Below are 26,239 nucleotides of genomic sequence, written 5' to 3'. Positions count from 1 at the left end.
TGGGGACCTTTCTTGTTGGTTGTGGTCTTACTGCGTTAACTCTGATCATGGATTGAGAAAGTACCTTGATACAAAAGGAAAAAAGAAAAAGAAAGCAACATAAAACTGAAATCACAACAAACCATGTATTTACTACAGATTCTAATTATTTTCCCTTTGTTTTTGTTTTCCTGCAGATTGTTTCTCAGAGGAAGCTCTCCAAGTCCTTACTCAAACATGGCAACACAGCAGGAAAGTCATCTATAACAGTAAGTCAGTCTTAAGCATGCTTTTGTTTTCCTGTTATTTAGAAATATCTAAAGTGACTAATTCTCTCTAAAAGCATCCTGCTAAGCCACCAGAACAGCCCTTGATTGAGAAATGTATTTAAATTGTTTATTTGACAATTTGCACTATTTCTGACAAATGCTTCTTTTAAGGAAATGGCAACAAATAATGTATGACTTGTAAAAAAGCCATGATACTTACAACTACTACTTTTAGGGTACTTGGATGGCAGCAAGTAACTTCTGCTGCTTGGATACTTTTAGTTGAATGACTAGAACCTTCAGAAATTAATTTGTACCTGCTTTGACACATAAAGGAACCTCATCTTTCTTTTCCCTTGGGCTGCTTCCAGCTTCTCAAGAAAAAAAAAGTTTGATGAGATTAGTTTTAAATGTGTTGTGATGCAACTAAGGACTGGATTGCCATAGCCCCGGATGTAACTTGAAATTTGAAAATCAGTGTATTACCTCTCTTTCATCTTCATCAATGCTGGCTTGCTTGGGTGATCAATCTTGTCTGCACTGAAACTGCCATGCTTGTGACTTTTGCAGCTCTGCATTAAGGCTATAATAAAATACTCTGCTTTGGGTATATCTGCTCTGTTGCCTCATGAGATTCAGAAGGATTTTTTTCCTTAATGTGTGATTTGCCAGATGGTTTTCTTCTGGCTTGATTGTTTGGGGTTTTATTTTCTGCCTTCAGCTGCAAAAGAGAGAGCAGACTCTGAGGTAAATTCTTGAGCACCCAGGGAGTTTGATTTCTTAGATGTCTTCCTTTGTGCTTGGCTGGGAATTGATTCGCTTAAATGCATACAGTAAACTTGGTCTTGGTCTGGGGTTGGAAGGGAGTTCCCCCCTCATCTGGCTGAACAGAACCAGGAGAGAGTTTTGTTCCCTAAATAATTTCATATGGTTTGCCTGCTGGGATGATCTGAGCATACTTCATCTCACGCATCCCTATGGTGTTCTGGACCTCCCTTCTGTTCTTTGAGGAGCACAAAGTAGTTTAGTCTTGTGAAAACACAAATGCTGTAGTACAACTAAAATTATTAGGCTTGTTAGGGCAGTGTTCTGGCAAAAATTAAATCACTGTGATAAACAGAAGATGAGAGAAAATGAGTTAATAGTCCCTGCTGGCCTCACACTGGATGATAACCATGAAATATGGACCTTATTTACGTGCTTTGGCTTCTGTCCAGCAGTTCTAAAGAGCAAGTTGACTTGAATGGGAGAAAACTGAACCCACACAAAAAAATACTGTGTGGAAAGTTTTTTGTCTCAACAGAATAATTAAAAACTGATTAATGATCATTATTTCTGGACCTGGGGACATACCAAGTGTCTGTCAAGCATGGAAGTTTTTTCCTAACTCATTCAGTGTAGTGAATTACGAGTTTTTCATAGTATTTTGAAAGTTCCTATCTTAGCAAGTTTTGCTGGAATTTTGTTGACCTCTTGACTGTGTAATGTCTCATCCACACAATCTTATGATATGGCTGTGGGAAGCAAACAGAACATTGTTCTGCTTCTCCAGTTGGAAGTCTGTCAACCTTTACAAGAGCAGGTTCATTATTTTCAGTTAAAAATACTTCATGAAATTTAGTGTGCAATTCCCAGAGCGCTGTTGGTCACACACAGCTTAACCAGATCTTGTAAACCATCAGATTACATGGGAGAGAAATGTGTCAGACTCCATGGGTCAAATTTCATCAGCAAGCTGATGTTGCCTGGAGGATGTGACACACCACATATGTGCCTGTGTGATGGTACTTTATCCCCCAGTTAACCATCTGTGCCCCTGTGTGGCTGCATGTGAGTATTTTGTTTGGAGAAACACCACAGCTTGCTGCTGGGAGGTGTCACAGCCAGAATAGTCTCAGCTCAGGGAATTTTACTTAATTTAATGAATTGCCAATCAAAGTAAACTTTAAACTACTGAAAAACAAATTGGACAAAAAAAAAATACTCCTAGGGAAAATGTTTTTCCTGCCCCTCTCCTGTATTCCACTTCTGACACCTCTCCTGCCTCCTTCATAGTCTTCACTCTCTTTGCCTTCACTTCATGTTGTGCTCAGTCCCTTTGATGAGGTGCTGTGTGACACAGGTCAGGATCAGAAAATAGTGATTTTTTTTGCTGGTGTTTGAGGTTTTTTTCTCTCATTTTCTTAGTTCTGCTCTGGACTCACACACACCCTTCAGGGGCATCTCTGCTCCAGGATGGGTCTTACCTGTGGGTGTACACAGAGGTGCCTCCTCCAGCATGGAGCACCTCCATCAGAGAGTGAATCTCCAGCTGCGTTCCCACAACATGGCCTTCTCAATGCCTCCTCCTGGATCTTCTTTAGGGGGGCATTGCAGGCCTCTCACCTCTCCTTCCTTTTTTGTCTCTTGCCTCTGGCAGCTGCTGCACTTCTGACATAGGTTCACAAGATGCAGATGGCACCCCATATGCACCTCTGATGGGTTGATGTTTTGGAGAGCAGTCAGTAGCTGCTGCCAAACCAGTCTGGCAAATTTTTGGGTTTTCTCAGCAGCTCCTCAAGGACTTCAAGTGGTGGAGACAGCCAGATCCTATATGGCAAGGTGCCATGGCTGCTGTGTGTGTGGTCATGAGCATGAAACACCTAGGGAATAGGTTTTTTTGGGAGATTTAATCCGTGGGGAGAACATTTACAATGAGGAAAAAGTTTTAAAGCTGTCAAATAGAATATAATGTGGTTTGTTTCAAAGAATATTTTTCAGTGAAATATGGCAGGTTTGGTTAGTGCCTTCTCTTCCCTGAGGCATTGTAATGGCTTACTTAGGAAACTGGTTTAGTTGGTTCTGTTGGGTTTTTTTATGACGTTGCACAGCAGAGTGACTGGCATGATTACTGATATAGCTTACACCATCTGAAAGAATCACACTAAATTATTTTAGGATTACTTGCTTCTGACTCCGTCCATGGTAAATTGTTTTGCCAATGTGGCTATTGCAAAAAAGCTATATCAGGAGAGCTCTCCTGCTGAAAATGAGCCTTTCATGGCAGCTAATGCCAGGTGACTTCACTCCTTTCTTCATTTATCTTGCCAAATGATGCTGAAGTGGCATAAAAATAATTGGGCTTTAGACCCGAGTAATACAACCCTTGTAGAGCGTTTTTGTCCCCTTGGACACTGGGAAATTGTGGAATTCTCTGTTTTCCACTCTGAGGAGGAGCACTTGGTCAGAGGAAAGGAATCCCTGCTGGATGTGGGTGTCTGTCCATTGGCAGGTGATTGACAAGGCATAGTTGCATGGCACAAAGTGACTCAGGTTTGTGGGCTGACCAAGGTGATGTCCTTCCTGACGGCAAAGAGAAACACATTAACTTCAGTTTCCTAAAAGGAGTCTCCAGTCTTCACACAAAAAATGGCATAGTTCTCCCCTCCCATTACACCATGCACAACTCAAATGTAGCTTTCCATTTCATTTAGGTGATTGCTGAGGAATTGTCTGGCAACGATGACTACGTTGAACTTTCATTCAGTGCACGGAAATTGGATGACAAGGTAAGCTGCTCAATATTAACCTTTCTGAAAGATATAAGAATGCCTGCAAATATAATTTGATGAGATCTTCCATGACAGATTTTTTTTTAACCTTGTGTTATTAAACACATCAGGGTTTTCAGATGGATGTTCACAATGAGGCTTTCCTCGGGTTGCAAGTAATTAAAAAAAACCCTCAAGGAAATCTAATTAAAATCAAGACAAGTTAATTACACTACAACCAAGACAATTTAATTATGTAAAATGCCACAGATCAGAAGTGTTTAGAGAAGTGAACTTTCTGTGAGTAGTCAGTGATGTTATCACTGAAGTTTCCTAAAATACAGATAGAAAATTTCATAACAGCTCAGTCATGATAGACATTTTGTTCAACAAAAAGTATATCAAATGTGAGAAAAAGACTTGCATAGTTGTGAAAAACTTTTTCCTTCTCTAGGAAAAAAACTTTCCACTGACTCAAACACTTCTCAACATTATAAGGAATACCTCTTTCTGAAATTATCTGTTATTGTTTAGCAATTATAATAAGTATCTCGACTCACAACCCAAGAAAACCTGATGTCTGCTTGTACCACTCTCTGTCATTTCAGTGTAATAGCAGGCATAGAATACTCTGAGGTATATAGTCCCTTCTTATACATGGAGATGCTTCTAATTAGAAACATATGGCAGAATTATAAAAAGGTTTAGGATGGTGATGCCCCAAGTGTGTTCTTGTAAACATCTGATGTGAGAGTAGCTTAAAATCAAATCAGTGAAACTACTTTTGGATACATATACATCAGGTTTACAAAATCAGGTTGTAACTTATGAAAAATATTTTCACTTGAAACTACCAGAAAATCTCAGGCAAGCAGAAAGTACACTGAAAGATGAATAGTACTGGCATATAACTTCAAAATAAACTTTATAAAATGTATAGAATTTTACTGTGCTCAGGATCATTAACAATCATAAATTATCAGGACCTGAATTTGCATCTCATCTGAAAAATAAATTACTTTCCTCTTCCAGAGTTGCTGGAGTCTGAGCGGTTTTGAGTTGCATAATTTATTTAGGTGTCAAAATGTCAATTTAACAGCCTTTCTTTAGACAGGTATCTTTAGAGGTGATTCCCAAACTTGTACAATTTCCTCCCATTCCACATGCTGTCACATCTAGGAAAAAGGAAAGGACATAAGCAACATAATAGGACTCCACTTAGTTATTGCTTTCCACAAATGCAAGATGTGATCTGCTTTAAATATTATGATTGCTTGTAGCTCTTGTTGGTATAAAGGATACTGCCAGAGTGCAATTCTGAGCCAAGTCAGCGTTGACTGAGAAGCAGTTTTAGACAGTGATTGAAACACTTTATGGGGATAAGGTGAGAAGGATCAGTCTGAAATACTGCAACAGTGTTGTCATTCTTGCCATTGAACATGTCCAGTCAAGGTGGGCTTCATCTAAAAAAGAATTCTTAGATGATGCAGTGTGCAAGTCAAGCAGTGACTCATCATGTCTTATCTGAATCCAAACTCCTGTCTTCAACTGATGAAAATCTCTGGAAATCTATTGCATTGAAAGAAGTCTTTCAATTTCCTCCAGCTAAAGATGTAGCTCAATACCTGGCTGAAACTTGATTTTAGAGGCTGAAAATTTTCTTATAGAGGATACTTCCTCTATAAAAAAATTGTACAGCTTATAATGAACTTTGACATCATTAGATGCAAGGCACTATTGGTAATTATTTTTATTAAGGTTTGAAATTACTTACATTTCACAGTTCAGCCATTGGTGAAAAAGAATGAGTGCTCTGATGACACAAAAAGGGAAATAAACATCCAAGAATTGCAAAGAGCCAATTTGTAAAATCCTAGGCATGGTTTTGCATGCCTCTCCCCACTCAGAGAAGTGACCACCTGAGTAGAGATGTAATATCAGAGAAACAAACTGAGGGTTGAAACTGGCTTTGGAGTCTCCTGAAAAACAGAGGAAGCCTCTGTATGTATTTCCTACACTAAGGAAAAACACTTGAACAACTTATTTTTGGAAAATTAAACTGAATTTGTTGATCAGATTTATCAGGGAGGATATGTTTGTTGCATGTTTTTTACTCTCCTGACGTAAAACTGCAAGAATTTTAGAGAAGCTACAGAACAAAGCCTAATAATTTTTTCCTACTGGAGTGGCTGAAACATTCAGTGAAAAATTATTGGAAAATTATGGATAGGAAAGTTTCCTTTAGTTAACTGACTTCAGCAGAAATAACAGTTATATTCTTTTATTACAGTGCTTATTTGGAAGGTATAACTGCTTTTTCATGTTTTATTGAAGCTCTGTCAGCTCAAATGGCACATCTTTGTTTCAAGAGATCCACTGAGAACACTTCACTGTGGAACAATAACTTTTGGAAAGGTTTTATTGCATTAATAGCTGTGTCACAATTACTATAACAAGCAGCTACATTTTTTATGATAGCTATAATAAATTATGAGCACTGAGGCAGGAAAACTGCTTCTCCTGTTCTGAGAGAAGCAGTTACCATTCTTTGGGAAAGATTATCCAGCAAATATCTGCAAAATATGAGCTAATATTGCTTTTTTATATAGTTCTTTGGTATTAAACTACTACCGAAAAAAACCTCATCAAATGCCCTGTTGCATAGTATTCAACATTTTAGTCTTTTGGCAGCTTCACCCTTCTTTAAGGGACCTTTGACTTGATCCCCAATCCTGAATTTTAAAAATTGTTGGGGTCTGAAAATGAATCTACTAAAACATGTGTCAAACTAGGGGCTTAGAAACAGATATATCTAATTTTTTTAAATCTAATGTACTTGTGTTATTACTGTATAACTGCTGCGCATACTGAAAGAACAATGTGCATTATACCACCAGCAAATGTATTACATTAATCATTTAAATATTATTAAAATAGCACACTATATTGCAGCTATTCTTCTTTCAGAGGATATTCTTGGAGGATAATACAAAGCTATTAATTTCAACATAACAACCAAAAAAAGTTAATTGTGAAAGCAAATGTTTCTTTAGCTTATCATTTCTACTTATTGCAAAGCACTTCCAATATAGAAGGATTTTTTTGTTCACACCTCAATTCTGATAGTAATTAGGTCTTTATTTTGCATTGGAGGAGGAGTAATATAAACAACCATCCAGCATTAAAATCTTTCCTTTTATGTGGTGTTATCTTGGTAGTTAAAACCAGAAATTATTTCCTTTGTGCTGATGTGCTGTCATACCTTTGTGATATTCAGCTAGGAACAATACTGTGTTTTGAGCATTAAATGAAATCTTGGCTTCCTTTCTGAATGCTTTTGCACAGCAGGGTGCATTCTTTGGATATATCATTTTGAGGTACTTTCAAATAACTTATCAATTTGTGTTTGATAAAGAAACTCTGAACATTAAGCTTTTACCCAACTTCAATCAGAATGCTTCTGTGTGAGAAGAGACAGCTCAGTCTTTTTTAACCCTATGCACTCTGGATTTTCGTGTCACTATGATTAAACCAACACCCTCTCTCTCTGCTTGTTCTCTTTGCTATACACCGGCAATCTGGCAGAATTTGATCAACAAAACCCTCCATATCCTAGAAGTTTCAAATTTTGAGTGGTGTCCAGATACTAAATCTTCATCAGGGCCTTGAGGCAAACTCTAGAGTTATTTAGTTGAATTTGACACCGGTTTTACAGAGGTTGATGTAAAATGTCCTGTTTACCATGTAGCTGGAACAAATAACAAAGCCAACAGCTTTGTTGTTCCATGCTCCCCATGAAAGGATTTGACAAATAAATCTTCATGAGCTTTGCATCAGCTGTTAAACGGGCCACTAAGTTTTCTCTAGAAAGTGAAGAAGCAGATCAATGATAAAACAGCCCTCTCACCACAACATTATGTCATTTTTAGGGGATGACAAGACTTAAGGTCCCTTGAGCCTTGCTCAAGGCTTTGTGGTCTGTAGGAACTCATTTTCTTCTCCAGACATTCAAATTCAGGTGTCCCTTTTCAAAGCCCTGAGTTTTTTGTTTTGAACTTGTGGAATTGAAAAAGTGCCCTAAAAATAATTTTGCAAGGCCCAGACTTTGGCTAGCATCTTATCCAAAGTTGTTCCCAAACCAATGGTTTTGCAGCTAATCAAAAATAGGTATGGTGGACATTTGGTGAGGAGAAATTAATAGAATTATATCTATTAGAGTAATTTTTACACTAACACTATCATAGAAACACTTGGATACTGAACAGACTTTTTCACTTCCCCAAACTGACATGGGGTGTGTGGTTTTGGATATGTCCTATACAGAAGAATAATATGCATATGCACAAAGTTCATCATGTGGCTCTTTTGAAGAAGAAAATTAAGAAGGGACTTGAAACTATAGGAAATGGACTTAGTGCTTTTGAACCCTACTTTTTCAGCATAGCACAGTTAGAAATTTGAAGGTTTCTCCCTCCTGGGTTAGCAGGCAGTTACTCTTCTTCCTCCGAACTAGCATATCCAGAATAAATGAGATGTTGAAACAAAAGAGCCTGTGACCAAACTAAAGCAGCACTATAAAAATCAACTTAATTTAGGTTTGTGTAAGAAAGTTCAGGGTTGTTAGCTAGATACAAGACTAGGAGAAGGTGTTCTGCAGTGTCACAGATTTGCCTAGTGATACCAAGTTGTTTCCTGCATTACACTGCTCTGTTTGTCATCTTAGCATGGGCCATGTTACCACACCCTGAAGAGGACTGGCTTCTCTAACCACCTCTAATCCATTGTGACAGGACTTGTGTTAGTTGGTGGCAGCATAATGTCTTGGCCAATTAATTTCTGTTTTGAGAGGGTAGGTGAACAGTGTGCAATTCAACCCCAGTGTGGAATATGCTTCAAAGTGCAATGCATTAGAAAACTGGTGTCAAAAGATCAAACAGGTGTGGAGGAAAAAAGAAACAAGGTAGGTGGATGACAGAGCTAATGCTCAGGAATCTGGGCTGGATGTAAGAAGGGAAGAGGTTGTAAAATGATATTTTACAGTTTTGCATGCCATGATTAAATAGTCAAACTGAGAATAACAACAGTACCACAGGAATCCTTGTGAGACAAGGACAAGAATGAAGTATTGCTGAGAAACACCAAGACGTCTCACTAAAACTACTCTGGCTCTTCCTTTTCATTAGCAGTCAGGGAAGAACCCAGTGCATTGTGCCTGAAAAGCTGAAAGAAAATGAAGCCTCAAGAGTAACTGATCCTGTACTTTATTTTAGGATTTTTTCAGCAAATCTGATCCTTTTCTGGAGATTTTTCGGGTGAACGATGATGCAACCCAACAACTTGTTCACAGGACTGAGGTAAGGAATAGAGTTGAATTCACTTTCCAAGGACACAGATGGGCTGTCAGGAGGCATACTTTATGCTTCCCATGTCACAAAGGGAAGTGGTTTTAAATGTGGATGTGCAAACACTCACACTTTAAAACACTTTCTGTGGCCGCATTTCTCTTCTCAGAGAAAAGCAAGGCACAACTTCCCAAGGATTTTCTGGGAATCACAGCAAGGAACCTCAGAGAAAGAAAGAACAGTTCTTATCTCATTTGCTGCTCCTGTGTTGTGTCAAAGTAGAATGCAATGTGGAGATTGTTTACCGAAAGTGATGGCATTTTGTTTCCTTGGCCTATCAGGGCCAAGCACATGTCCAGGCTGCTGGTCAGCAGACAGTCATGAGATTTTGTTCAGCTGAGTTGAGTTGAGTTGGGTGCTTGTGCAGATTCCTTTTAGATGTAATGTGATGTAGTGCAATAAAGTAATTAATTAGCCTTCTGATATCAATGGAGTCAGATGCATCATTCCTCTCACATGTCAGGCAAAAATATCACCGATACACTTCCTGGTGTTACACTCTGGTGTCGTTAACTAATGGGTATCAGGTCTTGACTTATGCACCTTAGAGTAAAGGAAGATGAAGCCAAAGGTCCAAACCTAATTAAATTGGCAGGTACTCGGTTGGAAGGTCAGGAGATTTAAACATTAGATTTAGCCAAAACCAGGCTACAGGCTGTATCATATTTTCCCATTAATACTATGTTGCTTCTTCCCCACATCCTCTCAGGGATTGTAATCTGGGTGCTTTACATTTGTTTGTTATCAACTAGTGACATAATTGCTCCATAATAAATGGCACTGCCTTTAAAAATGGCATTTAGGTGTACAGGGTGGAGCTGTGGCAGGTGTTAGGGGTTATAAACCTGTTATGGATTCCGCAGAGTTTTCCTAGTAAGGTAAACAGTGTGCCTGTAAATTGATGTTGTCGATCCCCAAAGCCCAGTCCTGCATGTCTTCATTGCTTCCAGTTAAATTCTGCACCCTCTCCCTTGTCAGTTTTCTCCCACTGGGGTGTGGCAGTGCTGGAGCAATGTCTGTAACATCATCTGTGGGTATGTATGGGTCCATTTCCCACTCCTGCTCCTTTTGGGGCTTTGCAGAGGAAAAGTGTTGGAAAGTGCCTGTTGCTCAAGGGCTCATATCTCATTGGATGTAGTTCTGAAAACTCCAGCTGAGCTCTGCTTTCTTCTCTTGCTGGTGAATGTACTGTATTGAGAATTGTGGCTCTTGTTAGCATTCTGCTGAGAGATGTGGAAATGTTAAGGGTTCTCTTTCTTCTTTTCACTCACAGGTTGTGATGAATAACTTAAATCCAGCGTGGAAGACCTTTAAAGTGTCTGTAAATTCTCTGTGCAGTGGAGACCAGGATCGCAGGCTAAAGGTCAGAAGTAATTCCTACTTTTTTAATAGTTTTACTCATAGAAAACAAAAGTTGGTCTCTCTTTTTCAAGTGTAGATTGCTATTCTTCACTTCCCTCTTCTTTGATGGAAAAGATGATCACACAGCTGCATTATGATTACCATTATCAAATTAAGGATGCAGAGAGGTGGTAATCCACTGTAATGAGTAGATTATGCTCTATATTTTTTACAGTAACCTCAAAAAATATGGGGCTGTTTTCCCCAGTCAGTTGCATAATTTAAATCCAACATCATTTAACTGGTGAAAGTATACTCAGGAGAAGAGGCAGCCCTACCACAATCTTAACTACTATTTCCTCACTTCTATATCTGGAGGCCTTCTGTAAAAGAAACGCTGCAATAGGAGATTTTTTATTATACTTGAAGAATAGGATGGCCGCAAAAAGACATGTGTCATAGTAATGGAAGAGTTTCTAGTCGGCAGAAAGACAGATAATTGGGAACATGGAGCTTTGTGTAGAAAAAAATCATCTTCTTTTGGCTAATTTGTCTTAAATCAAATCTTTATCCAATTGTTTTTCTGACCAGGTTTAAGGCTAATACTAAATTTAAAAACATCAAACAAAGAGCACTGGTGCAGAGTGTCTATTCAGACTTTTAGACCTGATGGAAGGATATTGGACCTAAAAGTATGACTATTTTTTTTCTTACTATATCAAATTACTTAATAGAATTTTATTTTGTCCTTGCAAACATTTCTTCTTTCATCATTATAGCTGCAAAACCCTGGAGAACAGGTCTTGTCATTTTTCACTCCTTACCGCAGGATGCACTGTGCAGATGGAAAAAATAAAATGATGGTGAGGACATGTTACAGTGCACATCTTCGCTGTAACTTTTTTACCCTTTCCACAGATGTGTGGAAAGGGTATAAAAGCTGTCTTATGAATGCTTGGATTCACAAAATTAGCCCTGTTATTATGGAACAACATATAAATTTGAGTCAAGAAATGGATCAGATTTCTGCTACTGAAATGAAAAGCAGAATTAGCACAGCACTGCCTTCATCACATTGTGTACATGTGGTCTTTAAATCACTTAGATGAGAAAACCTAGGAAGAGAAGCAAGCAAAATATGAAGTCTAGGATGTGAGAACAAGTGGCAAGTCCATAAGTGTAGAGAAATGAGGTTCCACAGGGAGAAAAATGCTCTTATCTTTGAAATCAAGGTGAGAATGTATAAGAAAGGCTCAGATTTCAGTGTGGGCAGAAGAAGATGGGTCTGGGAATAAAGATGGTCTTTTGAGCTATGAGCAGAGACAGTAGTCAAAATTGTTTGCAGACAAGCTGCCAAAAGACAGGCTGAAAGGGTAGAAGTGAAGACGAACAAGAGTAGTCCCTTAGGACTGCCTGTAGAGAAGATACAGGCAGTCAGTGAGAGAATGGCTGAAGAAGAAAACCAGAGCAAGACAGGTCTCATTAAACAACTGGTAATTTTCAAGACAATCTTTTATTCCCTCTTTTTGGGAGAACTTTTCATGGTTTTCGCTTGTGTATGCAAATGTTTGCAGCCCTGCTTTAGATATCTGAGTATTTGCCTGAGGCTACAGTTCAGCTATTTGCAGAAAAGCTAAAAGTACTAAGATGTGCATCAGATTATGAGTACAGGAATATTTTAAAACTAATTATGGCTGTAAAATAAAAAAAACAACTTTATACTTATTTCAAATCAGGCCTTTTATAAGTTTTGGTGAGTGTAAGATAAGACTGTTATGGTAGAGCAGCCACCCAAATCACTTATATTTGAGAGATGCCATATAGTACTTCTCAGATAATTATTTACTTCTTTTCTAGATGATCTATAACCTAGGAATTGGATGGCAGCTAGGACAGAAGAGTGAAAATTATAAGAATTAGAGAGATGAAGTGTCTGTGACTGGTATAGCACTGTAAGAATGTTTATATTTTGTTTTACTGTGATTGGCTAAGCATTCTACTCTTTGCATTACCATATTTTGGAAATTTTGACTTCAGTTGCTTTGTTTCACTTCATAAAGTATATAGCAATATGTTACTGCTAAGTGTTGGAAGAGTTCCCTGCGCCTTATTTAACGTGGGGGAGATTTAGTGTATTCCAGCTGCCTTGCTGAGCACCAGCTTCTTGCCAAGATTGTTTGATCACTGTGAGCAGTAATTGCATAAGGCTGGGTAGTTTTGTGTCTCTTCCTGCTGTTAGTTTTTAACATACTCTAAAAGCATAATCTAAGTTAAGGCTTAAAGAGGCACCAGAAAGGCTCGGAGGGAGCTGTCAGCTTGTGGAAATTCTCAACTGCAGACACTTTGCAATTATGCCTACCTTTGGTTTACCTCTGTAGGCTGTTTGGAAGCCTGAAGTCCTCGCCCTTCATCTCTGCCACTGAATTCAAATGGGTACTGAGCTTAGTGGTCAGATTTTTTTGTAATGGGGAATGAGGATTAACATGGGAAAAGAACCCTAACAACTCACAGAAAGTCATTCAGCTCACAGGGAGTTTGCTCTTCATAAATCTTGCACATAAAGCAGTCTTTACACTGTCTGGGCATTTGAAACTTTCTGGTTTCAAATGTCTGTTTAGAAAGATAAGATGAGCAAGGTCACTAAAATCAAAGCAACCAATAGTTTGGGTCTGCCAAAAGTCTTTTGCTATCATTCTTTACAAAGTCTGTTAATTTTAATTACTTATGGGCTTTTAAAGAAAAAACTAATTTTGCTTTATTTAGCTGTGGTGCAGAGAATAATGAACATTTTATTCCTCTCAGGACATCTTGTAAAACTTTATTACAATTATTGCTGCTCTAGGTTTTATTATGAGAAGTATATATTAGATTTATGGACCTACTAAGCTTTTCTTCCCAGACAGTGAAACCATCCAAGAAGTCTGGTCACGCTTCAGTGCCAATCATACCTTCTTTTAATGCTAACAGGACAGACAATTAGTGTATGCATTGAAGTGAACAAAATGCCTCTTAGATCCAAAAGTGGTGCATTGCTTTTCTGATATGTAAAGATTTTCAAATCACAAAAGTGACTACTGATAAATCTGAGTGAGGATTGTACTCCTTCTGAGGGCAGGTTTATCCTAGTCTGTTCTGCTGAAAGTCCTGTAAATTGTGAAACTTTGGCATTCAAATCTGGTTTCAGCATGTGAGTTATGTTGCTGTCAATGGTTTATCTGAAATAAAAGATTGTATTGTGGTTACCTTCTGGTAGAGATCATCTACTGCCATTCTAATAGTTGCAGGGTTCTTCTTTCTCTAGAGAAGTCCTGGGAATGTATACAGAAAAATAATCTCTTTTTGTTTTAGTGTTAGGTGCTATAACACTTGGAAAATAAACTCCTAACAAGGTGCTTGTTAGGCAAAGGCCAAACAAGCACACGGCATACAATAATTCTATCTCCTGCTGAGGTTGTATGGAGAACCTCCTCAAAAGAAGTTCTGTTCACAAGGAAAAGTAGGAACTGAGGGAAAAAAACTGAGGGAATAAAAATGTTTCTGAGGTGAACTGATAAGCTGCTAGGAGAGTGGGAGGCACATGTCATATCTGTATAGAAAGCCCTTTCCATCTTCCACCCACATAGGGGAAATTTTCGAAGGAAGGCTGTCCATTAGATATTTTTCTACCTTTCAAAAATCTGTCTGTTGCAATTATATCATTGCTGTCAGCTTGTTTACTGCTTCATCCCTGCGTGACCCAGATTACAGGTGCTGATCACAGTGAAATTGGTGCAGTTGCGAGAGGGACACGCAGCCGTGGTTACCAGGGCTGTTCCATACACCGGGCTGTAAGGCCTCTCTCTGTGTGTATGAATGGCTCTTTGCAGCCTGAAGCCCTCAGACAGTACAGTTTCTTTTGGCAACCATGGTAAGGTTGCCTCTTCCTGTGTGCTTCTAATGAGATTAAAACTTGGTTCCTGCCATTCTTCTCCATTTTCTTTTATGTCCAGTTGACTCTCTTGGCTCTGTCTATCTGATGTGTTGGAGTAGATGTATCTCAGCACAGGCAATGTTTGGGTTTCTGCTGACAAGTCTACTTCCATGTGCTTGTAAACTGCAGTGTATCTACAATGCTCTTAGTTCTAGCAAGGTGCACTCAGGACTTTAAAGGTCATTTTCAATTTATTTCCTTATTAAGATCTTGATAAATAAGTCACTTTCCAATGTGAATTTTCATAGACTGTGAATTTTCTACATTTTTTGGTAGGTCATTGTTAACAAGGTCTTGAGAGACCAGCACTTTGCTTAAATTAGTAATCTATGCAGTGCTGTCTCTGCCTTGTTGATACTATTATATAATGTGAACCTCATTACAATATTAATAGAAGAAGCTGCACAGCTTACAAAAAAGATCTTGACATTGTTCTGGATGCAAATAGATAATCACTTGATTTTAATTTTATTAATTAAAATCATTACATGAGAATTTGTTCTTATTATAATGATCACTTCCCAGTGTCTGCTATTGCAGTTTTGGGGGTGGAATGTTGGGTCTGCTTCAGACAGTTATAACCTTCTGTTTCCTTCTGATTTCTTAAAAGTGTTGACTCTTTCATGCAAAATGATGGATCATTAGGGGAAGAAATTGCTTTTTACAGATTGTTTGCTCCATTCTGAGTTAAGGAAAAGTGAATAGCAGCGGATATTTTTATATTCTCTGAATTATTGCTGCTGTGTTCTCTAGATCAATAAGTTTTCAGTGACCTTTAATACTTGACTACAGCTCTGCTTATAAAGGTGCATTATAAACTGTAAAATAAACCCTCAGTATCTCTGAAAGCCACTAGTGAAAGTAACTGAGCAGAACCTGTGAAGGAGACCAAGTAAAGTTTAAAATACAAGGAATAATATAGTCAGACAAATCCATTAGTGCTTTTATTCTTTCACAGTTTAGCTGCCAGAGTATGTGAAGCACTAGTATGGAAAGAAACAGTTTGTGGTCAACAGCAATAATTTCTGCAGGATTTTGAAAAGCACATGCCTTAAAAGGCAATTCAAGCAGTGTCAAATGATGATTAGAAAGGCATGAGCTGAAGGATTTTATGCTGTTCCCTAAAAGAAGGCTCATTTATTGTTTTCTTTGGGCTTTTAATTCCATGTAGAAAGAGACTGGCACCAAGAACAAATTACAACACAGGCTAGATTTGCTGGTTATTTTCTTGATTGGGTGATTTCAGTCATACTTGATTAACTAAGCAGTTCTACATTTTCCCTTCAATTTACTCACCAAATTAATGCCAGTGGAGCCAATCATTCCCTGCTTGCTTACCCTGGTGTTATTGAAGAGATGTTTGCAAATGGAGTCCTTCATGTAGAAAATGTTCAAAAATAAAGAAGGGTGACTCAACCTTTACATGCCTTTAGTATGAATCAAAAGATAATTTCAAATTTCTTTTTTAGTTAGTTGTTTCCTTTTCATTAGGTCAAAGCATTTTCCTGGAATCTGTAGAATAATTGCGTCACTCTTAGAGAATACCACTCTTTCTTTACAGACTGAATAGTATTTATTTATTTATTTATTTATTTATTTATTTATTTATTTATTAGCCACTTCAAGGATGTTATTGTGTTGTGAATTTTCAGCAAAGTTCTTCTAGAGCTCAGTGTGCAGCTGATAATTTTGGATAATTAAAAGTTCCTTCTTGGTGAAGAAGAAAAAAAAATAGGCTTAAATATTAGGATGAGGTGTATATTTAATAAGCTAAGAGAAATATTTGTTTCAGTGCATACTTATGCTTCATAAGCATAGGAGTTGTAATACAGTCTTCAGAGAGAATGATGCATTATTTTGAGGGTTATTATAAAATCGAGCAACACACTGTGAAAGGCAGTGTCTGAGACCTTCTTGCCTAAATACCATCTAACCTTCATTTCAAGTAAATGTTTCTTTTCCTTTTCTTTCATATTCCCCTTGCTTTCTCTACATGAGAGAGAGAAGTGCTACCACAGGCACTACAATGATTATTAAAAACTTTAGATGCCTATTTCATAAGGCTTACAGTGACTGTGGGGAATTTGCTGCAACCACTCTCCCTGTTGTCTGTTTGGGTTAATCTACAATTGGCTTATGATATGAGTGCCTCCTGAATTCACTAATTGTAGCAGTGTGTTTGGAACCCTGACTTGTCTGAGTGTGTCAAGGACTGACCTGATCAATCTTCATAAACTCGATGCAGGTGGAGTGTAAGATTTAAGATGACCCTCAAAACAAAACTGATTAACTCTATGTGTGTGTGATCTCAGCTTACAGATTTATTTATTTTTTTCTCTTGCTGTTCCTTAGTTGTATTCTTGATAAAGCAGCTGAAGATGCTAGGGAAGAAAATACCATGTTGCAGTCAAGATTTAGGGGAGAGAAATAGACTCAAGAAATGAGCTTGATCCCATATCTGTTGGAGTCAAGTGAACTCATTCCAGTGACTTTCATAGCCACTAGTTTGTTCTCCATTGAAATGAACTCCAGTGAATTGCTGGATATATAGCAAATTAATTGTCACATTAACTAATCTAGATTTGGGTTAATTGATGTTTGTGACGTGCTTTGAAGATGAAAGAGCTCTCTAAATAACAAATGTTGTCACAATAATTAAGGATCCAAGTGAATTGCACAAGGAGAGATCATCTGACACACTGTTGTTATAAAGAAAAGAGATTATATTCACATCTCCAAGGGCCTGGGTGCTGAAAAAGGTGGTAGAAGGCTGAAAATCTGGTATATTTAAATAAAATGGGCAGGGTAGCAAGGGACAGGAGTCTTTCTCCCAAACTTGGATGACTGACAGACCAAATTTCAGAGTTCACCCTGTGAAAAGAGATTTTTACTTCCTGTTCCTTACCAGAACCACCAGTTCCATGACCTTTTGGGGAGAAATGAAATTTCGTCCTGACATTACAAGGAGAATTCATAGTCTGAAGCAAGGGCAGAGAGGACAAAAAACAAAAAAATATTTTGTGTGACTATGTTTGTCTGGATTAGGGGATCTGAGGAGTGTTTTCTCTGTTTCTCTTTTGCAAATAAGAGGATTGCCTCCAAATAATTTGTACATTGCATTTCTTGTGAGCTTCCTTCAATTTGCCAACTGCCTCCATGGTTCCATCTCAAGACAAATAAGTACAGGCTTCTACAGCTTTGCTATGCAAGTCATCAGTATGAGAAACATTTTGAAGGGCTCTTTCTCATTATCTTTGAAACCGAGTTTTAATCCTCTGAAATGAAGCAGAGGCTCCTGTAAGTGCTGCTGACTGTAATCCAAATCAGGGGTCTGGTTCCCTCACAGGGGAATAGCTGATAGAGCACTAAGTCCCATCCCTGGGACCATTTAAAATGAAACAAAGCACTGCCCTGGTAATGAGGACCATTCCATACTGGAGGGCGGGCATGTGGGATGCCAATTAATTAAATGACCTCTATATTCTTCCCAATTTTCATATCTCTGTGTTGATAGTGCACTGAACATCCTTACAGACCCCAGAATTAGCTCAGAGCTGCTTACTGTGTAAGTTTAGAAACAAGTGTTACCATTTTGAATTAAAATAAAAGAATGAAGCTCTTCTGTCACTAAACTGGATCAGGATTAGGCATGGCTGTAGCCTTGTAAAGCAGCTGAATGCTGTACTGAGAGAATTTGAAGTCTTGTGTATCTTAAAGAAAATCCATCATTTTCATGCCTTTGTGTCTCCAGGACATTTTACTGTGTGACTTACACCATCCTGTGATATTAAAAATGGAAGTCTAACCAGTTTTTCATATTCTTTTTCTTCATTGTTTTCTGCTGAGATTGGAAAAAATAGGGAAGGCAATTTCTAGACAATCTCATTTCAGTCTCTTATAAAGTAACAAAGCCTCACATTGGCTGAAATATAATCAACTTACTAAGGCCTTTGGTTTCTTTCCAGTTGTATTTTTTACTGTGTAAATTGAAAATTAGGCACTCACAGAAATTCTTTCCTTGTTGCAAAATCTTGTAATAAATGTAGTCATTGCAATGAACTACATACTTTAAACAGAAAGATTACCTTAAAATTCCACTTATAAATTGTATTTGATAGTTTATGGGCTAACATACTGCCATGTGAAAATGGCTACATGGTGCAGATAATAAAATGTGTATTTTAAATTTTAGTACTCTCAGAGAAACTAGCAGAATCAAATATTAGGCAAAAGAAAACATTTGTTAAAAAAAATAGAACTAGTACCTTCAGGGGCCCAATTATAAGTTGTTTGTGATATTCAGGGCATCACAAGGGCAGAAATAGGTATTAAGTGTGTCTAAATGCAAATATTTTAGAAGATGTCTTATTACACAGTGGTTACTTGAAAAGTGTGAACTTAGTCTCACACTAAATATGTGTATTTAGCCCTTCTGTACCCAGGGATCTCATCTAACACTCATTCTGTTAAAATTTAGATCTGCATTTTTAGTTTACAAAAAACATGTTTTCTCACAGCTAGATGATATACACATTTTGTAATATGTAAGTACATGTGTATAATGTACATGCACCTGACATAATTAATTATTTTTTGCAATAAAAAATGTTTTATCTCCCTTACCAAATCTAAATTAGTTACCCTAAATTAAGCATGATTTTCATGTTCTCCCAACAATTTTGAAATTGCTCAATGGCAGTTCTCTACAGGATTCCATGAAAAAAAAACAGCCCTCCTTGTGGTAATACTGGAGGAAACCATGGCTCTTGGGACCAGAGGCTTCAGTGTGTTTATGGGTAGCTGTTGTTCTGTTAGTGTGTTACAGCTGCTAAAGCATGCCAGGGAAGTTTTGCCACTGTTTGCTATCACTAGCTCAGAGCTTTGAGCAGGATTTGATGTTAGGATAAATCTCCTTTGGGACACCTCCATCCCAGTATCACCCAGACAGAGAAATCGAGAGCTGCTTGTTCACTGGGGACACTGGGGTTATTTTAATGGCCTGCTCACCAGGAGCAATGGCTCAGCTGTGTCCTTCAGGAGGCCTTGGAGGATGGTGTTCTCCTGGCCCCTCATCTGCTGAGCTGCCACTGTGTCAGCCCCAGCTGTTGCCACTGAGAGCTCCAGCTCTCAGATAAACCAGTGCTCTTCAGAGCCCCGCACTGACCTGCCCGCTGAGGTGCAGCCATCCTTACCCCTTTCTATGGGAAAAGCAAGGTGACCCCAATGCCAGGGAAGAATGATACATCTGACTCCATTGATTCAGAAGGCTAATTAATTACTTCATTATACTATATTATTCTATACTATATTTCACTCTATCTAAACTGAACAAAATCTCGTTACTGTCTCCTGACCGACCACCAGGACACAGCTTGCATAGATTGGTCAAGAAAACAAAACACTCATACCAGAATCCAATTACCAAATCCCTTCAGGTAAACCATCTTCCATAATGCATTCTACTTGTGCACAAACACAGGAGCAGCAAATGAGATAAGAATTGTTTTGATAATTCTCTTCCCTGCTTCTCTCACTGCATCTCTCAGGTTCAGAGAATGTGAATCCCACACCTTTCCATTTAGCTGTTCCACCATGCTATTCATAGAAGTTTTGCTCAACAGAATTGCTCAAAGTTTGGTGTATTTAGCTCATTGCTGCCACAGAACACCTTAAAGGATTTGCAAGCTGCTTTGAGCATAAGACTACTTTGTGATCATAGAGATGTTTCGTGTCCTAAGCATGACAGCCACTGTATCTGCTTTGCCTGAGATTAGCACAGTGACAGTGTTTCCTTTCACAAACGTGCTAATCCTTCCTCTCCTGAAAAGCACATTAATTGCCCATATATCCTTGAGTGGAAGAGAAGGTGAGTAATGCTAGAAATCCTTTCTCAGTAGTACCAGTAAGGCTGTCAGATCTCCTGGCCTGCTTTCAGAAGAGATGATAGAAAAGGCTGTGGCTGGCCTGCCCCATGCACTCCAAATTGCCTTGGTCTGAAGTTACAATATAAGAACAGCAACAGCATCAGCAGTTGATCTCTTAGACAACTCTAGAGATCAAATGCCTAAGGTTTGTTTAGATCTACTAATCACCTCTTACACTGTTGAACATTACATTATTAGCCTAGAGTCCCTATTGCGGCTCCTTATTGATTTTAGTTCTGAAAAATTCCAGGATTTGCTGATAGCAGTTTTTTTTCTATGGTAGGAAAAGGTAAAGAGGTAGCTCTGAAGTCATTAATGACTTGGGGGAATGGTGAGAGAATGGTTTCATTATTTGTCCTCAGGGCACGTGAATGTGAAAATCACTGTGACCAGGCACAAAGGTATTTCTCTTTTTATAGAGCACAATTTGGTGATGGGACAGAGATATTTTGTCAAAGGATGTTGGGAGGCCAAAATCTGTCAATATGCTAAAATTTTCAGTGGACAAATTCATGAGTGTTTATTGCTGTCTGGCTGGCTTTTAACAGCATCTATTAGATTCTCTTTCCAGCTTCACAAGAGTGCAAAGTTGTTCACTGCCAATAACTGTGAAAATGTGGTGAAGTAAAGAAGAATTTCCCTTTCTCTAGGTGTTCACTAGCATCTGACAGAAAGATGATACTGGTACCACGTACTTTTATTATTTTCTTATGACGAATACTTGTAGCTTTCAAAATTAAGTTTAAGCTTCATTTTCCGCTGATTTTCATTTGAAACACATTTAAATTGTTAGGGCTTCATTATCTGAGAAACTGCATATTTATAGCAAGGTGATGTGGATACTGCTAGTAGGTCATGCTGCAAGGTTTGTGGTTTTTTTTGCTCCAGTAAAATTTTATGAAAAGGTAAATGGATTATTTAGGGCTGAAGTGTGTCTCATTTGCTTTGTATAAACAAAATAGATGAGCCAGATAAGCCAGTCTAGTTCTTTACTATTTTGTGGCAGTGGCAGTAGAGCATAGGGAATTCTGTGTATGCCTTCAAATACTCATCCTGATTCAAATACTGACCCTGGTTACACATGCACAGCCCTCTGCTGCCTTCCTTTCTTGTACGTATCAGCTTATACATTTTTCATAAAAATACTGCCCTTCAACAGAATCCCTGTTTGATATCAGCTATTTCTGTTTTTTTAATGAATCCATCTCTAGTTGCAAGCAAAACATCTGAGAGTCTGGTGACTAATGTCTGGAAAGGCAGGTTTATTTTTACAGGCTAATTGAGAAGTCGGCTACTCACATTAGGGAGACACAATTGTTCTCTCAGACAACAGTGTTTCAGACCCTTGCACTTCAAAATATTGGAAAAAATACTTTATTAGAGTTGTGCCAGAAATGAGTCCTCAGTTTTTGACTAGGATAAAATATGGGAGTAAAATATTGCAAATTTTCAGATTTCAAGAGTATTTTTTCGTAATACCACAAGTATTATGCATTAATAAAATTGAACTGGGAGGGGAGGTTTGTGTGAACGCTGCTTCACATTGATGATAAATCTTATTGATAGATGAGTTGTGTTGATCCAAGCAGTGCTGAAAGTTATCACCTAAATGTTTTATGATACTGCCACTAAGAAGGAAAGGTGAAAGGGCACAGCCAGATTATCTGACAGAGATACCTGTGGGGAAGGTGTGTCCTTCCTCCCTAGGTGTGTTCTCCCCACCAGTTGGAGCTGTCTGGGGAGAGTCAGAATCTGGCCATGGGGGACTTTTGGTTTTTTGTTTGTTTTGTTTTGTTTGTGTTTTTTGGACATGGAACCAAAGCCTAAATGCCTTCCAACTTCTTCCTGAGTGTGGGACCCTGTGCTACAGCTCGTACCTCCTCCCTCCCTTGCCCCTCTCTCCTAGGAGCCTTGGATGCCCCAGCTCTGACATTTGGCAGAGGCTGACTGAGGTGGGGAAGCAGAAGCATGGTTTGGGGAATCAGAAGCATGATTTGGCTACAGCCATTCCCCACGGCATGCTGGATATGAGGAATTAGGGCAGATGAAACTTACCAGCCCTGGGGAGGACAGAGGTGAAGCAGAATGGGCAGCAGAAGGTGCCATGTGTGGTTAGAAATGAGGCTGTGGGAAGGATCAGTCCCCAGTGTCACTGTGGGTATCTGAAAGTGAGTCTGCTGCAGTGTCATGTCCTGCCCCTGAAACTTTGTCTTGTGCTATGCTGAGGCTGTTTTAAGAGTGAGAGGTAATGGCATTCTTCATCAGAATGCAGCGTGTGTTTTTCCAGGCAGACTTATGAATATGCAAGACTTGCACAAAATAATTAAAAATCACTAACTCATACTCATAATCATCTCATGCACATTTTAAAACTTAGAATTGTGATTTTAGTAGCCTAAATTTGTTTGTTCACAGCTCTTGAACTCTTAATCTCCTTAAGAGCTTTAAATCCTTGACACTACATAGCTTTAAGGTGACCTGCAAAAGTAAAATACAGGATCCTGGTAATGTGATGTTCCCTGCATGCTCTCCTAGTCTGACTTGCTCCCATTTTCCTGGCTGTTCAGAGCATTAAGCATGCACTTGTAAAGCTGTTGACATTTGAGTTCTTTCCTTCGATCTTTAATGATACAGAAATAAGAGCCTGATCTGTCTTCTATACAGTTTCAGTGCTGATTCCTTTGGCTGGTAATTTCCTTCATTCCTACAGAAGGCAAACCATCATTCTGGTCACCACTTTGTCACTGTCACTGCCCTGTGCCCAGGGACAGGCTTGCCACCAAATTTAAATCAAGATTAGTTGCAGGTTGGCTATTCAGAGGAGCTTAGGATGTAAAAGTGAAGTTTGGGGAAAAGAATTGAGCTGAAGAAGGACACTCATTTGTCAGTCTTGTGTAGACTAGCATTCCTTCATAGGCAAAAATCTGAGTTTTTTTGTAAAACTAAGTGTTTTCATTACAGAGTATTACATTTAAGCATACTTTCATCTTAAAAGGCATGCAGAGGTTTGCCAGGGGTTTCTTTTACGTTTGGTTTGGTTAGGGTAGGGGGGGGTTTTGTTTGGTTTTTTTGGGTTGTTTGTTTGTTTGTTTAATTTTTCAATATTTCTGTTTCAGAGGGTGCAGCATTTGCAGAGGCTGGTATTGGAGTCAGTTCTGCTTCTGGTATTTTGGATGTAGGATATGTGTCTCCCATTTGCAGATACTGGGGTCCTTCACGACCCCAACACTACAGATTCCAGTGAATTCTGCAAAATGTAGGCATATTTTTCATAATGAAACCTTCCCTCGTTTGTTTGCCAGGACTAACAAAAATGAAAATTTTTGTAAACACTATTCCATAAACTGTTGCCAGGAAAGACTTCCTTCCTTCACCTTCCTTATTCATCAATCCATTAATTTATGCTACTCTTGGGATATCCGTTGCTCCAGTATCTCAAAATTGCACAAGTTTTACTTGCCAAAACCAGTCAGAATTAATGATAATTTTTAAGAAATACTGCCCTGCATCTTTTAGGAAAGTTTCCACGAAATCCAGGTGCCAGGATCCTTTTGTGACTTTTAGATGTTCCTGTTTCCACTTGCTATCCATGGAGAAAGAGAAGCATCTGTGCAGGTCTGCAGTAAGAGTCCTACAACAGCAATCCCACAAGGGCACTTAGTGAATAGCCTGTTTGTGCCAGCATAATGCTGTGCTGAAGGAAAACCTCAGGATATTGGCAGATTTTTCACCCATCCTTTTTTCAGATCCCCTTTTCACCCATCCCTCTGCTTATATTGTCTTAATGCTGAAGATATCTCTTGCCAAACAAGCATAAATACAAAGGGCTAAAGTTGGTCAGGATTATCATCTCAACTTTTTTCCCCAAAACATGCTGCTTGGTTCACATAAAACAATTTGAATTTATCACAATTTTAGCAGACTATTATTCAAAAGAAGTGCTCCCCAAATTAAAAGTTATTTTTGCTAGTCAAGACAGCATTTCGTAGATAAATTTTCTTTTCTTGCTTTAAATTCTAAAACTGGAATTAAAGCCCATTACTCTTTTAAAAAAAATTATTATTATCCTTGCTTAATTATTGTTTTTATCAGTTTGGATCAAACAGAGCAATTTGCTGAAATATATTTTGCAACCTCCAATCAAAGCAGCAGTTTCCATTGTTCAGTTCCAGGAAACTGGATAGTGGTGAGCTCAGGCTGATGTTCCTGGGGAACAGGCAGTATGAATTCAGCATCTTTGCTGTCCAGGTGCTTGATCCAAGCCCCCTCGTGGTTTGCTGAAAACCATATTTTGGAAGAATACATTTCATATATGTAAGATCTGCACCTCCCAGCTGTCATGTATGAAAAGGGGCTGTTGATTAATCATTTTAATTTTCTACCTTGTATAATTTGTAAATTATGTATCTTGATTATATTCTGGGAATCTTTAATTACCTTGTAAATTTCAAATATTAGTCAAGATGTTACACAGTCATTGGCTTTGTGATAAAATACTGTTTTCATCTAGAGGAGAGTGTTACTAAAATGAATATTACAGTACTACAAGGAGCAACTGCATGTTCCGTTTGCCTTCTTTTCTTACAATGGAGAAATATAACCATATTTAAGCATGAATGATTTTATTCAATGAACATGAACACACTGGTATATTGAAATTAATTGTGCTTGGAGTTTATAAAAATGATTACTTACAAAAATAGATTACTTCTTTTATACTCTTTCACATGTTGATTTTGTAGAGGCTAAGCAAGTTTCCTAAAGCTTCTCCTCCTTGAACATCAATTTTTCATGTGACATTGCCATGCTAATAATAATTCTTTAGTGCCTTTTCCTGTTCCAGATCTGAATGATTATCAAAAAGATGTCGTAGTTGATGGAAAAAAAAAAACCAAAACAACAAGCTATCAACTTATTTTCCCTCTTTCCTCTTTGCCTCAATTAAAAAATGTACTTTCAATTAAATGGTCACTATTTTTCTTTCATAAGCCCACTTTCTAGCTTATTACCCATGTCCTGTGCATTGCAATTAATGAAAAGTTGCTCTCATTGACCATACTAATCTTAAGCATCTGAGAGATGGACATTTGCTTCAGAACTCAGGGATGTTTCTGATTAAGCCTTGGTTTTAGGCTTTTTAAAACAGAAAATGTGCAAGTCTTCTCACTCTGAACACAGCACTCAAGCAGCAGGCAGTATCATTGCTCATACTTTCAAGTTATTTTCTGCTAAACCAAAGTTATTTTACCGCTTTGTTTTTGATTTTGTAGTGCTCTTTAGTCCACCTTTTCCTTTGCTCTCTCCTCTTTCCCATACGTAACTCACAGAGACACAGAGACATTTCGGTGAGACTCCCTTTTTCAAGTTGTTTTTTTTTTATGAGAGATGATGTGAATCTCCTTTTCCTTTGGCATTTCCATTGCTTCATAGTGATTTCCAAAAAGGGGTTAATTGTTTCATACATTTCTCAGTTGTTGACAATGGTTATCACATCTCAGATAATGAAAGACAAGTGAAGTTCAATCTGTCAAGAAACACTTGATTCTAATATCTGTATCTCACCTTACTCCTACATTACATTGAATTATGTATCAAACCTACTTTAAAGCAAATACATGTCTGAGCATCACTTGCTGTTTTATATTTTCTCTCCACTGATAACTGAAGAAGGACAATCAGATATCCAAAAAGGATAATATATTGTAATATTCAGGAATAATTCCTTAACTATTTTTCTATCCATTTCTATCCATGTTTCAGTTCTGACATCATGGTTAGCCAGTGGGATATTGTCACTCCTACAGCATATTTTTTCTTCAAGATT

General features: G+C 38.2%; 1 protein-coding gene across 2 annotated transcripts in view; it reads left to right on the top strand.

Annotated features, from left to right (window-relative positions):
* Positions 1-26,239, top strand: part of CPNE4 (copine 4) — a 229,248-nt gene that overhangs the window by 130,547 nt on the left and 72,462 nt on the right. For both annotated transcript variants that reach the window (XM_059468798.1, XM_059468789.1), the window contains 4 exons: positions 177-248; positions 3,722-3,796; positions 9,049-9,132; positions 10,454-10,543. In XM_059468798.1, the coding sequence (XP_059324781.1) occupies positions 177-248; positions 3,722-3,796; positions 9,049-9,132; positions 10,454-10,543 (321 nt within the window). The remainder of the gene's footprint in view (positions 1-176; positions 249-3,721; positions 3,797-9,048; positions 9,133-10,453; positions 10,544-26,239) is intronic.

This window comes from Ammospiza nelsoni, chromosome 1, assembly GCF_027579445.1.
Source record: "Ammospiza nelsoni isolate bAmmNel1 chromosome 1, bAmmNel1.pri, whole genome shotgun sequence".
NCBI lineage: Eukaryota > Metazoa > Chordata > Aves > Passeriformes > Passerellidae > Ammospiza > Ammospiza nelsoni.
Note: the sequence above shows the minus strand (reverse complement) of the source record. Positions and strands in the feature narration are given on the sequence as shown.